The 16,641-nt window shown below is 40.5% G+C and overlaps 1 protein-coding gene across 1 annotated transcript in view; it reads right to left on the bottom strand.

The window, feature by feature from the left end:
• Positions 1-16,641, bottom strand: part of NNT (nicotinamide nucleotide transhydrogenase) — a 92,991-nt gene that overhangs the window by 72,722 nt on the left and 3,628 nt on the right. Inside the window, exons 2-4 of the mRNA XM_005871035.2 lie at positions 13,656-13,859; positions 8,440-8,669; positions 5,397-5,614 (exon numbers count right to left, since the gene is read on the bottom strand). Of these exons, the coding sequence (XP_005871097.1) occupies positions 5,397-5,614; positions 8,440-8,669; positions 13,656-13,806 (599 nt within the window). The 5' untranslated portion in view covers positions 13,807-13,859. The remainder of the gene's footprint in view (positions 1-5,396; positions 5,615-8,439; positions 8,670-13,655; positions 13,860-16,641) is intronic.

Raw genomic sequence — 16,641 nt, 5'->3', positions numbered from 1 at the left:
TGGATAGAGTGTCGGCCTGCGGACTTAAGGGTCCCAGGTTCGATTCTGGTCAAGGGCATGTACCTTTGTTGCGGGCACATCCCCAGTGGGGGGTGTGCAGGAGGCAGCTGATCGATGTTCCTCTCTCATCGATGTTTATAACTCTATCCCTCTCCCTTCCTCTCTGTAAAAAATCAATAAAATATATTTTTTAAAAAAAAGAAATACGCTATGCAACAAGAACTAGTAAATTATAACATCTTTTATTTAAGAGGATATTTTTATCACATAACACTAATTTCATCTTCATGCCATTTTACACTTTTGCACCATCTCACTCGGTAATAAATACACTATCTTACTGTTATACAACTGCTTAATGATAAACTCCACCCTCTAGCTGACAATAAAACCTTTCCTTAATAATATCTTTATAAACTTGTTGACATAATAATTGGTGCAAAAGCATGCACTATTTTAGGTTAAATTACATTAAAAGCAGGAAATAATGTTTTAGAGATTTGATGTGTTCTTCATCTATTTCTGAATCCAAGTGATGGAAATTTTCAAAGAGCAAACATGATTGAGATTCAAAGACCATTGCACGAATTTAATTTTGGAATTTATATTTTAAAATATTCCATTGCTATACTGAAAAAAAATAACAAAAATGAAGCTGATTACACAGAAATGTACAAGAAAATGTTGATGGTAGAAAAAAAATGTTAAAAGTGGGCCGGTTTTTGATGCAAATAATAAAACTCAGAATGAACATCAATGCACTGAAAGAAATGTGTCTTCAGTGTAGTATAACCAACCGTGTGTGTGTGTGTATGTGTACCATATGTGATTTAGACAGAAAATGACTTATCACATGTTGTATGGTAAGTATACTAGATGATTCATCTCAAACTATACCCTTTGCATGTATCAACTCAGGACATAGTGATTCTTTAAATTGTGTTCCATGGGTCCCCATAGGCTTAAATTGCAGCCAGCCCACAGTGGGTGGGATGGAGAACAGACATGTTCTGGATCCCCCTCACCCCTCAATTCATCTCGGGCCACTCTGCTCTTAGTGGAATTGCTTCTATTGCCTCATAATATTTCATTTGCTCAAAAGATTCTGCAGCTAAAATCCACTGATCTAAAGCTACTGGTTTTGATAAAGACCTTTCTCAAATGTACATTTCATATGACAAAATCAACAGCACCCTTAACAGTTTGCATTGTAGCCTGGTTGGTGTGGCTCAGTGGTTGAGGTCAACCCAGGAACCAAGAGGTCAACAGTTCAATTCCCAGTCAGGGCACATGCCCAGGTTGTGGGCTTGATCCCCAGGAGGCAGGAGGCAGCTGATTGATGATGTCCCTCTCATCGATGTTTCTATCTCTATTCCTCTCCCTTCCTCTCTCTTTCTTTTTTTTTCCCTTCCTCTCTCTCTAAAAAAATAAAAAATAAAAACCTAATTTTTAAAAGTTTACATTGTACATTTTCTATAAAACATTTAAGTCCCTCATTGCATAACATAACTCTTCTACAAACTAAATAAATATAACAAAAATATATTGTGTTCCTTGGAATATCATTTATATCACACACAAGAATGTCTTTAAAAATCCATTTGCCATATTACATGAAGGACAACAACATGTGTTTTTACCTTGTCATTTTTATTTATTGCATCTCATTTACATCCACAGTGAACGGTTGGAACCCAAAGTACAATCTGTGGCATATTTGATATGCTACACCTAAGATATAAAACCTAAGACGACTTTCAGCTCATCTGTCAGAATTTATTCAGGTTATTCTTTTTTTTTAGGCACTGTTTTTTTAAAACATTTTCATTTGTTGGTGCCTCATTCATATTAGCAAATTGTCACTACTAATAGTTTTCATGCTTAAAATCTAATTCAACTCGTTTCTTAGCTGAGCTGATTTCATAAGCAGCATCTGACTTCCAGACTTTTCACCCTCTCCAGCCAAGTGAGCAACACGCCGCCCTCAGGGAGCTATTCCTGTCCCTCCCCTGGGGCAGGCGTGACTGAGCAAACAGCCAGTCCTCTGGGCCGGATGGGCCCTGGGATCCTTCACACGGCACTGCTGGCAACAGGTGCACATGCATCAGTGCTCCCAGCAGAGGAAGTTCATTGCCCTCTTTGCCTCAGAGGTTAGAGGACACAGTTAGCCTTCAGTTAGCAACACAGGTTTTGACACCAGATGGAACTTCTTCAAGTGCAGACATTTTCCCTATTCATTCAATACTAGTATTTTATGAATTTATGGAAGTAAAACCTAATTAAAATGGTGAATCTGCTAATGTGTATATATTAGATTGAAACATGGATAGAACGTCGGCCTGCGGACTCAAGGGTCCCAGGTTGGATTCCGGTCAAGGGCATGTACCTTGGTTGCGGGCACATACCTAGTGGGGAGTGTGCAGGAGGCAGCTGATCGATGTTTCTCTCTCATCGATGTTTATAACTCTATCCCTCTCCCTTCCTCTCTGTAAAAAATCAATAAAATATATTTTTTAAAAAAAAGAAATACGCTATGCAACAAGAACTAGTAAATTATAACATCTTTTATTTAAGAGGATATTTTTATCACATAACACTAATTTCATCTTCATGCCATTTTACACTTTTGCACCATCTCACTCGGTAATAAATACACTATCTTACTGTTATACAACTGCTTAATGATAAACTCCACCCGCTAGCTGACAATAAAACCTTTCCTTAATAATATCTTTATAAAATACTTGACATAATAATTGGTGCAAAAGCATGCACTATTTTAGGTTAAATTACATTAAAAGCAGGAAATAATGTTTTAGAGATTACATGATGTGTTCATCTATTTCTGAATCCAAGTGATGGAAATTTTCAAAGAGCAAACATGATAGAGATTCAAAGACCATTGCACGAATTTAATTTTGGAATTTATATTTTAAAATATTCCATTGCTATACTGAAAAAAAATAACAAAAATGAAGCTGATTACACAGAAATGTACAAGAAAATGTTGATGGTAGAAAAAAAATGTTAAAAGTGGGCCGGTTTTTGATGCAAATAATAAAACTCAGAATGAACATCAATGCACTGAAAGAAATGTGTCTTCAGTGTAGTATAACCAACCGTGTGTGTGTGTGTATGTGTACCATATGTGATTTAGACAGAAAATGACTTATCACATGTTGTATGGTAAGTATACTAGATGATTCATCTCAAACTATACTCTTTGTATGTATCAACTCAGGACATAGTGATTCTTTAAATTGTGTTCCATGGGTCCCCATAGACTTAAATTGCAGCCAGCCCACAGTGGGTGGGATAGAGAACAGACATGTTCTGGACCCCCCTCATCCCTCAATTCATCTCGGGCCACTCTGCTCTTAGTGGAATTGCTTCTATTGCCTCATAATATTTCATTTGCTCAAAAGATTCTGCAGCTAAAATCCACTGATCTAAAGCTACTGGTTTTGATAAAGACCTTTCTCAAATGTACATTTCATATGACAAAGTCAACAGCACCCTTAAAAGTTTACATTGTAGCCTGGTTGGTGTGGCTCAGTGGTTGAGGTCAACCCAGGAACCAAGAGGTCAACGGTTCAATTCCCAGTCAGGGCACATGCCCAGGTTGTGAGCTTGATCCCCAGTAGGGGGCATGCAGGAGGCAGCTGATTGATGATGTCCCTCTCATCGATGTTTCTATCTCTATTCCTCTCCCTTCCTCTCTCTTTCTTTTTTTTTCCCTTCCTCTCTCTCTAAAAAAATAAAAAATAAAAACCTAATTTTTAAAAGTTTACATTGTACATTTTCTATAAAACATTTAAGTCCCTCATTGCATAACAAAACTCTTCTACAAACTAAATAAATATAACAAAAATTTATTGTGTTCCTTGGTATATCATTGATATCACACACAAGAATGTCTTTAAAAATCCATTTGCCATATTACATGAAGGACAACAACATGTGTTTTTACCTTGTCATTTTTATTTATTGCATCTCATTTACATCCACAGTGAACGGTTGGAACCCAAAGTAGAATCTGTGGCATATTTGATATGCTACACCTAAGATATAAAACCTAAGACGACTTTCAGCTCATCTGTCAGAATTTATTCAGGTTATTCTTTTTTTTTAGGCACTGTTTTTTTAAAACATTTTCATTTGTTGGTGCCTCATTCATATTAGCAAATTGTCACTACTAATAGTTTTCATGCTTAAAATCTAATTCAACTCGTTTCTTAGCTGAGCTGATTTCATAAGCAGCATCTGACTTCCAGACTTTTCACCCTCTCCAGCCAAGTGAGCAACACGCCGCCCTTGGGGAGCTATTCCTGTCCCTCCCCTGGGGCAGGCGTGACTGAGCAAACAGCCAGTCCTCTGGGCCGGATGGGCCCTGGGATCCTTCACACGGCACTGCTGGCAACAGGTGCACATGCATCAGTGCTCCCAGCAGAGGAAGTTCATTGCCCTCTTTGCCTCAGAGGTTAGAGGACACAGTTAGCCTTCAGTTAGCAACACAGGTTTTGACACCAGATGGAACTTCTTCAAGTGCAGACATTTTCTCTATTCATTAAATACTAGTATTTTATGAATTTATGGAAGTAAAACCTAATTAAAATGGTGAATCTGCTAATGTGTATATATTAGATTGAAACATGAAACTGTCAATATCCAACCACTTTTGACCTATAAAACAGCAATTTATGTTAACTAAGCTGATTGTGGTAATCATTTCACAGTATATATGTATCAAGTCATTATGTTTATACCTTAAACTTATGCAATGTTATGTGTCAATTATATCTCAGTAAAGCTGGAAAAAAAGAGTAATTTCAACCTAATATATGCATGTATACACACATATATGAAATGCAGTCAATTCTTCATACAAATAATCTGACAGTCATTTCCTATGCTGCAAGAAAATACTACTTGCCTCCTACCCAGGAGGATTACAAAGGAGAGTACAACAGAGTACAGTATGAAGAACCATTTCCTATCTGATGACTGGGAAACAATAAAAAGACTCTTGCCCAGCCAGCATGGCTCAGCGGGTGAATATCAACCTATGAACCAGGAGATCACGGTTTGATTCCCAGTCAGGGCATATGCCCAGATTGCAGGCTCAATCCCCAGTGTGGGGCGTGCAGGAGGCAGCCGATCAATAATCCTCTCTCATCATTGATGTTTCTATCTCTCTCTCCCTCTCCCTTCCTCTCTGAAACCAATTAAAGATATATATTTATTTTTAAAGCCTTAAAAATAACTGAAGTACACTCTCAAAGGCTGTGCTCTCCAACAATCCTCACGAGTAAAGTCACCCAAGAGAGAAGAGCTACAATGAGCACGTTCTGTGACACCGCCGTTCTGCTGTGCAGCTGAAACAGAAGGGAACCTACCCGGCAATGTTGGCCATGGAGCTCAGCGCGTCATATCCCTGAGCAATCGTGACTCTTGGAACCTGGTCCATCGCCAAAACTGTAGTTTGCCTTTTGGAAAGTTTATCTAGCAAGTCTGGATTTTGGGCTGGATAAATGAAGCTAATCAGTGTTCCCGAAGTCTTTAAAAGGTCAGCTTCATGAATATCTAATGTTGGATTAAGCATGGGGGCCCGCACCTGAGAAAAAAGCCAAATCACCGATTAAAAATGCAAATACCTTTATCATACTTTTAAGTAAAGAAGACAATTTAAATAATGTGCCAGGATTGAAATAATACTCCAGGAGTGATCTTTCAGCAATAAATGTCTGACTACATTCCTGCGCAAGGTAAGGAGATCTATGACATCTCCCCTGGACTGAGGAAAGAGCACATGCGACTAAAAATTTTATCATACTTTTAAGTAAAGAAGACAATTTAAATAACGTGCCAGGTTTGAAATAATACTCCTGCGCAAGGTAAGGAGATCTATGACATCTACCTTGAACTGAGGAAAGAGCACATGCGACTAAAAACAGTGCCTCGACAGGTCTGACAATGAGCTATGGAGCAGTGGCAAAATATGCAGGTTCTACAACCATCCTGTCCTCCCAAAACCTGTCACTCTGACACAATTGAGACATTCGAATAAACAGGAAGTTTGGGCTGTGTATTCAAAGACGCAATTCTTGCTGATTTTGACAAACACAAACATTTGGGGTGTTGAGAAGTTAAGAACATTATAAACTAAAATCTCCTGGCTGTATGGATAGATTTATGTCGCCTTAAAATCGCAGGTGAATATTTATAGATGAATGTAATCAAAGGGGTAGCCTTGCTGAACTGGGTTGAAGCAAAAAGCTACAATAAAGTCTGTTCTGTTAAGAAGTATCAAATCCGTCAATGAATGCACACTCCACATGCCTGCAGGTTCCAAATGTCCACGTTTTAAAGCCAAATTTTTTAAATTCCATTTTACAAGTGTTTTGAAAAAATGATTTTAAACTTGGATATAAAACACATGTAAAATGGAATTTCCAATGGAATTTTACATGTGTTTTATATCCAAGTTTAAAATCATTTTTTCAAAACACTTGTAAAATGGAATTTCCAATGGAATTTTACATGTGTTTTATATCCAAGTTTAAAATCATTTTTTCAAAACACTTGTAAAATGGAATTTCCAATGGAATTTTACATGTGTTTTATATCCAAGTTTAAAATCAATCTTCAATGAATGTTTAGCTCCCAGTCCACAGCAGCGCTTTCAGGCAGGTAAACATAGAGAAAACAGCGCTGGGAGTAAGTGTTAAAAGGAAATACACCCACCAATACTGGGTCAATATTTTCATTTCACAGCATTTTGTCTCAATTGACCTATGAGACCCCTTTGTCTGTTATTCCCATTTCGGTTGTTGATCTTGGATGCATATGATTTCGGGTTCTGGACTTTAACTAAGACTCTCTGACAAGGTCTGTCTCTCCTCAGTGAGAATCTATCATATAGATTTAATAAAAATTAGGGGACGATTTTGCATTAATTCTACTGGCCCCTATCGAGTGCTGGGCTGAGACTGTCGGCATCCAAGTGAAGCCAATGGAATGTTTCTTTGAATGTACTTTCAGACCACTGGTTCCTCGGGATATTAGCAAGCTTGATCAAAAGAGAAGCACCCAGGTCAAGCAGTTTATTAGTGCAAGGATAGTGTTTCCATATCACAAGATCCCCAGTGCCTTCACCATGCTCACACATTACAAATCCCTAAAAGGAACACAGCATTTCCAAAACGCATGTGCGCCACATGGAGCCTTTTGTGTGAGACATCTCAAAACGTTACCATCCCTAAAATACACATTGGATGGGTTACCGTGATTTTTCTATTTTTCCTAAGCTTCTTTACTCTACCAAGTTTTATCACCAAGTATCTGCACACCTATAAAAGCTTTAGGGAAATTACAATTTAGCTCCATGTCATACGTTTTACTTCTCATTTTCTATAGAAAAAAAACACACACACACACTTTTGTGTCTTCTGCAAGAACCACTACTTAAGACCCTATCAAGAGAGTGGAGTTTATGTAAAAAAAAAAAAAAAAGAAGTGTGTGTGTGTGATTGATTGCTGAGAAATTAACAGGAGAAAAAAAAAGCTGATCTTGAAAGTGAGGAGCTTATTTTAACCTGATAATCATGCTCATATAACCCATACTTCCCTGCATGCCTTGGTTGCAGAAAGGCTTAGGAATTTAAGTTAATGTTCAACTCTAGTAATCTATCCCTGCTAAACTCATAACACAGCCTCTCTGCCTTTCCCTATATGAGATTTATTGCTCAAGTTCAATCCATTTCTATTACATCCGAGAGCTTTTCTATTAAAGTAGATGGGCTACTCGCCACTCGGCCCCATGCTGCTTTCTCCAGGACAATCCTGCCCTTTCTAAAAATAGCACTGACGTCAGATAAAACACTGTTCCTTCCCAAGATCACTGCACATTCAGTCCCAGGAGGAGCTCCACGACTTCCTTCTATTTCAGTAGCAGTTAGATGCTCACCTGTGCACATTTGGGACATGTATGAACCCTGGGGTGCAAATGTCCCTAGCCACATGCTGCTTTCTCCAGGACAATCCTGCCCTTTCTAAAAATAGCACTGACGTCAGATAAAACACTGTTCCCTCCCAAGATCACTGCACATTCAGTCCCAGGAGGAGCTCCACGACTTCCTTCTATTTCAGTAGCAGTTAGATGCTCACCTGTGCACATTTGGGACATGTATGAACCCTGGGGTGCAAATGTCCCTACCTAGCCATGTACAACGGAAGATCGTTTTTTCTCTTTTCATGGCCTGATCACATGGCCTGAACATGAATATTCATGACATACAATCATTTCTTTGAAAAAAAGGCATCGTTTGAAATATGGAAAGCTCTAACAATGGACAGAGACAGTTAATTTTTCCATGCAAAGAGTTTGAAAAGTCCGCATGCCATAACGGGGCGGGGGGGCGGGGGTTGGAGGATAATTACTTTGACCACCAAATCCGAGGCCAGCACTTCCTTTGTTCCTTGGATCTGAGCACCTGCTGCTCTGTAGTGATCATCTGAGAACTTGGACGCCTCGCCAGCGCCCGATTCCACGACAACATTGAAGCCCTGCTTGACCAAGGCCTGAACGCCTGCAGGAGACAATGCCACTCGCTTCTCATTTTGGAAAATTTCCTTGGGGATTCCAACAGTCAGTTGCTTATATGGAATTCCTACAAACAAAGCCAAAATAAAAATAAAAATAAAAAAAGAACATCTGGTAAACAATGTTTCAATAACAGAGTTCAGAAAATGGATATGGGCAAACTGTTCAAAGTAGACTGTACATACAAGTCACTGTTCAAAACGATGTTCCTGATTCAGAATCTTAACTCTTTGATCTTTTTTTTTTTGATAGGTAAGTTTTTAGGCTCACTCTCCTGAAAACTCTAGATATTTTATTTAACCAAATGGCTCTCTTCAAGACACATGACTAGCTTAGACCACTCAACATGCTAACTCCACTCTTCAAATTAACCCTCTTGGGTTTACCGTCTCCTTGTCCTTACTTTTACGGAAGGCTGAGGAGTCATGAGCTGTTTTGAAGGACCACCCCCTACTAGACACCCAAAGTCACCTTCCTGGCGATGTGGCCACAGGTAACAATCTCACAGATTTCTAGGTTCTGTATCTTGAGACCTGACATTCTCAGCCACAACTCATTAGACTGGGGACCAGCAGCCGGGCCAAAGATAAGAGTCAGACAGGAGAAAACCCAGAAGCCTCTGAGATGACTTACACAGGAGCTTTGCCACACTCTATGTTGGCCAGTGACCACCAACCCAAACAGGTTCTCTCTCAGGAAGCTGAAGGGGAGACCCTCAGAAAGGACACAGAGGGCAGAAGAGTGCAGCCGCAACCAGTGAGCACAGTGTGGGGCAATCGAAGGGAGGTGGGCAAGCAACGGCACTAGGAACAGCGGTAGAGATGCAAGGACAGAAGATGAGTCAGAACCATGAAATACCACCAGATTAGCACCCCACTTCTCCAAGAAGGAGATGAGGGGTTGCCTGGGCTCCCACACTTCCCAGTCCTTACAGTAAGCCCTCTCCACAAAATATAGCCTGGTGCGGTTCTGCTCCTTGCAACCCAAAAGCCTGTGTAATACAGCCTTAAAGCATGTATACACAGCTCAGACCAGCTTTAGCTAAAGTACGTTAGTTTCTTCTGTTGTTTTACTCACAAGTGGGCATAAACAGGTTTTTTTTTTAATAAGAAGGATTTGCCTCTATATAAAGTTTTACTAAAGTTTAGGAAATCTAGCAACATAAATTCTGATTATATATAATTTAAAAATAAACCCAATTACCTCTACAGAGTAACTTAGTGAGATGTTAGAGAGCTTATGTCAACCTAAACATTGCATTTGAACAGTCTGAGATCCCACACTGCATAAGCAGTACTAATAGGTAGTAAACACAAGGCAAATTATATGTTGGCTCTTACACTCTACTTGAAGGAGATAAAAATAATACAAAACTGGCAAATATTTTGGATTGATCTACTATTCACGTATCTAACAATCTCGGATTATATAGGCCCTATCTACCGTAAGTCAAGGAAGGTATCAAAGACAATTGAAATCACATCAAAAGGACTCAGGAAACAACCTGAGAAGGCCAAATCGGGCACAATTTGAGCATCAGAAAGAATAATAAATAATTGTAACATAGTAAAATACACCTAAGGGTATTAAAATCTAGGAGTTTATGATGATACTCAAAAAAATAAATATTTTGTAAAAACTTCACTGGTCTACTTTGGGGGAAGGAATGTGTGGTAGGCAGAATCATGGCCTCAAAGATAATCCACGTCCTGGTCCTCAGAACTGTGACTATGGTCACAATCCCTGGCGGAGGAGAATTAAGGCTGCAGATGGAATTCAGGCTGCTACTCAGATGACCTTGAAGTAGGGCGATTACCCTGGCTTACCTGGGTGGGCCCAATGTAATCACAAGGGTCCTTAAATGTAAAAAAGGGGGCACGAGAGTGAGAGTCAAAGAGTAACCTGACGATGCTATGCTGCTGGCTTTGAAGACGGAGGAAGTGGCCGTAGCTAAGAAATGCGGGCGCTCTCCAGAAACTAGAAGGGGTAAAGACAGACTCTCCCCAGAGCCTCCGGAGGGAACACAGTCCTGCCAACACCTTGATTTAAGCCTAGTGAGGCCATTTCAGACTCTGGCTTCCAAAAGTGTAAGACGATGAATTTGTGTTATTGGAAGCCAGGAAGATTGTAATCATTTGTTACATCTGGGATAGATACATAAGAGAACCAACTGATTATCACCAAAACCAGTAAATAATGGGGAAGAATCAAACACTATCCCACCTTTGCAGTACAATCTCGGGGTAACTAAATAATAGAGGGAACGTTTTTCTTCATAGAAAAATTCTAACTAATAAACAACAATAAAATGATAGGCCCTGGCCAGATAGCGCAGTTGGTTAGAGCACCATCCCCATGTGACAAGATTGCGGGTTTGATCCTTTCAGGACACATACAAGAATCAACCACAGAAAGCATGAATGGGTGGAACAACAAATCGATGTTTCTCTCTCTGTCTCCCTTCCTCTCTCTCTCTCTAAAATCAATAAATAAGATTTTCAAAAAAAGAGAAAGAGCCTGGTCGGCGTGGCTCAGTGGTTAAGCATTGACCAGTGAACCAAGAGATCACCAGTTCAATTCCTGGCCAGGACACATGCCAGAGCTTTGGGCTGAATCCCCGGTAAGGGCCATGCAAAGGCAGCCAATCAATGTTTTTGTCTCTCTATCCCTCTCTCTTCCTCTCTTTCTAAAAATCAATAAAAACATATTTTTAAAAAACAGAGAAATATATGTAAAGGTTCTAGTACAAAGCGCAGCAGCCTTTAAAAAAATAAAAAGATAGAATGATAGAATATCCCCAATTTAAAACCCCTGAAATCATGGATTTAGTTCATCGGTCAAATGGCTGCTATAATATCCCCAATTTAAAACCCCTGAAATCATGGATTTAAACCCCATCATCATGTGAGTGAAAAACAGGCAGGAAGTTCATGATAGATGGATCACACTGACATCATCTAAACTCATGGGTTCACCTTCTTGATATATTGTAATAGATGACACACAGCATCACCTGGGAAGTGTTCTAGCCCAATAAATCAAACCTGACTCTAGTCCGGCCTCTGCCAACTAAATGTTACAGAAAGTACAAGGTGCAGAGAAACTTGTTACATAACACCAAGGGAATGCATCAGGCAAACCTAGAATGTGAGAAATTCCACAAGCAACAGCTACATTCTTCAACAAAGAAAAAGAAAAAGAGAGGAAGGGAACTATAGATCAGGGGTCCTCAAACTTTTTAAACAGGGGGCCAGTTCACTGTCCCTCAGACCGTTGGAGGGCTGGACTATAGTTTAAAAAAAAACTATGAACAAATTCCTATGCGCACTGCACATATCTTATTTTGAAGTAAAAAAACAAAACGGGAACAAATACAATATTTGTATTTGCATGTGGCCCGCGGGCCGTAGTTTGAGGACCCCTGCTATAGATCAAAAGAGACCTAAGGACACAGCAACTGAAATACAACATATGGACCTTGTCTGGCTCATTATTTGAACAAAGCATCTATAAAAAAAGAAAAGAAATTAAGAAAAAAAAGTGAAAAAATTGAGAAAATATGAACGGTGACTGGAATTTCTTTTCATGCTTTTCAATGTGATAATGAAATTGTGGCTTTATTAAAGAAAAAAATAAAATGCTTATCTTTTAAAGATAAAAAGTAAATTACCCAGGAAATAGTCCAGAATCAGAAATAAAACAAAAAAAAATAAACAAAGTCTCATGAATACAGAGCTGTTGATGCCTGTGCATTTACTCACAAGGACAATGGTCATGTCCGCAGTGCAATTATCTACTTTTACTTTATACATGATTGTATCGCACCAGATAACCTGGCTTTCTAGGAAACAGTTTTAAAATCTGAAGCCAAAGTTGAGGACTCCCAGGGGCAGGTACCCTGCCAACAGTGACTCTCCGTGTGAGGACAAGGAAAGGCTGTGCAATCTATTCCAGGCAGACGTGAGAAGTCCAAAAGCCCCGGAGTTTAGGGGTCAATGCACAACGTCAGTCCTACAAACCTAACTTTAAGAGGTGTTATTCCACGTGGCAAAGACTTCCGGTTGCCCCCCGCCCCATACCCATTCTGTTCCCCCACCCTAGAGACAGAATGCCATTTTTGGTTGAGAATGTCGCCATCTGGGATGCAAGACGAAAGGCCCAAGTCTCCCTTGCAGTACATATGGCCACTGGTCTTTGTTCTGGCCAGTGAGGAGTAGCCAGTGCTGGGAAGGTCTTGGGGTACGGTGCTTAAAGGGACCTATCTGACTCAGTGTCGAAGGGCCCCCTTCTAACCTTTCCTCCTCCTGGCCTGCACCCCTGAACAGAAGAGGGGCTTTGTACAGCACAAAAAGGCCTCAGCTCTTACCCTGTATGAGCTAGAAAGCTAGTGGCAAATTTTGAGTAGAAGAGGGATATGTTTTCATTTTAAAAAGAGTATTGTCACTGTCATATACAGAACAGACTGTAGGGGGACAGAGGCAGAAAGCACAGAGGTCATTTAGAAGACTAGTGACAGCTGATGGTGGCTCGGACCAGAATGTAACAGCGGTGGCGGTGAGGAGAGGACAGATTCTCCATATAAGGCAGAGCTGACCTGCACCTACTGGGAGGACCAAGGGAGACTCCAAGGTTTCTAACCCGAGCAACTGAGATGAAGCTGCCATTTACTACATGGAGAAGCGCTGCTACAGATGAAGTAATACACTTAGTTCCTAATTCTTGGGCGCAGCTGCGCCTTATATGGTACAATCCTCCAATACTGACCAGGACAGAGAGAGAGATGTTAGGAGAAGTGGTTACTGTGAACAGTACTTCCCAGCGTTCAATTCCGCTGGTTTGCCCTTTTTCTTTTTTCTATTACCTTTTCTTCTCCATTAGTACTGACAACCTGGAACTTCTCCTAAGAAAAGTGCTCATTAGCTCTTTTTATGCAAATTGACTGTCCACAAGCCCCAGGCTGGAAACTGCATGGTCTGCCTTTTTCCATCCTCGGAGAGCTATGTGCTCCTACGACTTGAAGGCTCGTGTCACACGCGGTGAAGTGAGACCTTACCTGGTTTTGCGGGGGATTTACACCACAGTGCCTGATGCGTATGAAATGTTCGTAAAAACTCCTTCTTCCCAGGCACAACCTTACAGGACCCCAAGTTGCTAAGTAAAGGGCACGAACAGCTGGTCACCACTGTTTTCAGGAGGTTGGCCATGTTTAGAGCGGTCCCCAACTTTCTGAAGCCCCAATTTTCTTGAAGGTAAATCACTAAGAGAAAAGAGAATAAAATATTTATGTGCTGAGAAAAACATACTTTGTTTTTTTGAACATCAAAAAAAAAAACCACATTAAAAACAGACTAATCTGAAGAGCTTGGAATAGAACAGTCCTATGTGAGCATCTACAATGAATTTCTTTGCCAAGTCTTTTACTGACAGAAGGTGCTTCAAAGGTTTGTTTCCAATTCAGGTATTTAAGGGTGGAAATCCATTTTCCCACTTAAACTGTTATAAACTCACTATTCGATTCAGAGCCTAGATCACATACGTGTAATTGATTCTTAAAATAGCTGGAAAGTTAAAAAAAAAAATGCTATAGAGTCCAGTCTCCTCTTACCTGAAAGTTATTTCTAAGTCTGCATGTCCAGCAAAAAATTGTGTATAATCAAAGTTACCCTTGAATTTCCCTTATATTATCTAAAATACTGTGCGGTGCAGGAGTAGCTTGTTTATTTTATTTTTTTAAATATATTTTTATTGATTTCAGAGAGGAAGGGAGAGGGGAAGAGAAATAAAAACATCAAAGATGAGAGATCATTGATCAGCTGCCTCCTGCATGTCCCACACTGGGGATTAAGCCCACAACCCCGGCATGTGCCCTGACATGGAATCAAACCATGACCTCCTGGTTCATAGGTCAATGCTCAACCACTGAGCCACACTGGCTGGGCAGTAGTCACTTGTTTAGATGCCACATTGCACAGAAAACACAGCATCCTATTCAGTGAGGCAGGATGCTCATCCTGTGCAAGCCCTGGAACTGAGACTGGATGAATGCAAGACTCATATCTGCCAGGTGCACATCTCAAGAAAATTAAACATGTGTGGGATATGACTCCAATAAAAAAGAGAAAAATTCCAGTGTGTGCTTGGAGATTAGAGTGGAATAGGAGCTCTTCTGTCGGTGGTCCTCACAAACGGCCACCTTTTGCCAGCTCTAACCAGGCTGAGGGAAGTGTCACTGACCTTGGCTGTTATTGAATGAGGCTTCGAGGGCTACCTCCGTAGCAGATCCCCAGGGGTTCATGCAAAGCCTCCATCATCCCTGGGATTTCCAATGTCCCCACATCCTTCTTTTCTTTTCCTTTAAAATTGGGGAGAAGCAGGGGACCTGGAACTCTATCGGTCAAGTTCAGCTGATTCCACCAACTACCATTTACACTCTGCGCCATCACATGGGCCCCCAGGTGCCCAGAACCCAATCCCAGCAGACTCCATAAACATTCTTCCTGCTTCCAGAGGATGGGGGGCAGGGGGGGTAGGTCTAGCTCATTTTTCATTTCAGAACTGCTGCCACAACTCCCGGAAGCAACTTCTTGCAACATTGAGAATGGAAATCCCAATCCAAGTGGTGCTGATTCTTAAATGACATTTCATTCAACAACCATGTACTGAAGGCTGAGTCTCAAAGGCACAGCCATTAGGAGCATCTGAAGAATGAAAGTGGAACAGGTCATATGCTTGGAGATAAGAAAAATCAACAAGTAATGACACTCCAAAGCAGAGTAATGCAAGTCCAAAGTTCTTGGAGGGATCAAAGGAAATCATGTCCTCCAACAGGGTTCAAAAAGGAGAAGGGAAAAGCCCTGGCCAGGTAGGTCAGTTGGTTAGAGTGTCATCCCAAAACACCAAGGTTGTAGATTCGATCCCCAGTCGGGACATATTCAAGAGTCAACCAATGAATGCATTAATGAGTAGACCAACAAAATCAATAAATGAAACCAATAAATAAAATCTCTCTCTCTAGTGGGAAGAGATCAAAGAACTTGTATGCATATATGCATAACCCATGGACACAGACAATAGGGTGGTGAAGGCCTGGGGCGGACGGGAGGGCTAGAAAGGGTCAATGGGGGGAAAAGGGGACATATGTAATACTTTAAACAATAAAGATTTAATTTAAAAAGAAAATCTCTCTCTCTAAAATCAATAAATTTTTTTAAAGGAAGGGAAAGGTGTTTGCGATGGAGAGAGTAATGTGAACAAAAAGTTAAGGCAGAGGGAGCATGCAAGATGTGTTCAGACATGTAATAAAAAATGCACAAGAATAATCCTTTGCATTTTAATAGGTTTTATATTTTCAAAGTGTTTCCACATTATGTCATTTCATTCCAGTCCTAAGGCATTCCTGAATCCCATAAATACACTCCTCATTTACTCATAGGTCTCTTCTGGTGTCATTCACGGCTGAGCAAATGAATCAAAACACTCATTCATTCAAAACATTCACTGAATCTATGCCAAGAACCAAGGGAGAAACAAAGGTATATAAAAGATACCTTTTGTCTTGAGGGAGATTTTTCTAGTCCTCTCCTAACCTTCCCTTATTGGGTCACCCTAATCCCCAACAAACTCTGTCCTTTCAGGGCTGACAAGGGCCTGCCCAAACCTCATCCTCGAAAACACAAAGCTAGCAATCATAGAGCCCATGCAGGTGCCTAAGTCTGCCACTCACTCACTGTGTGACCTGAATCTGTGCCTCAGTCTGCTCCTCTATAAAAGGAACATAGCCCTAGCCGGTTTGGCTCAGTGGACAGAGTGTCGGCCTGCAGACTGAAGGGTCCTCAGTTCGATTCCGGTCAAGGGCACATGCCGGGGTTCTGGGCTCAATCCCCAGTAGGGGGCGTGCAGGAGGCAGCTGATCAATGATTCTCTCTCATCGTTGATGTTTCTATCTCTCTCTCCCTCTCCCTTCCTCTCTGAAATCAATAAAAAATATTTTTTTAAAAATAAATAAATGCCCTAACCGGTTTGGCTCAGTGGATAGAGCG

This window comes from Myotis brandtii, unplaced genomic scaffold (genome assembly GCF_000412655.1).
Source record: "Myotis brandtii unplaced genomic scaffold, ASM41265v1 scaffold328, whole genome shotgun sequence".
Classification (NCBI taxonomy): Eukaryota; Metazoa; Chordata; class Mammalia; order Chiroptera; family Vespertilionidae; genus Myotis; species Myotis brandtii.
The sequence above is the reverse complement of the archived record's forward strand: the minus strand, read 5'-3'. Positions and strand labels throughout refer to the sequence as shown.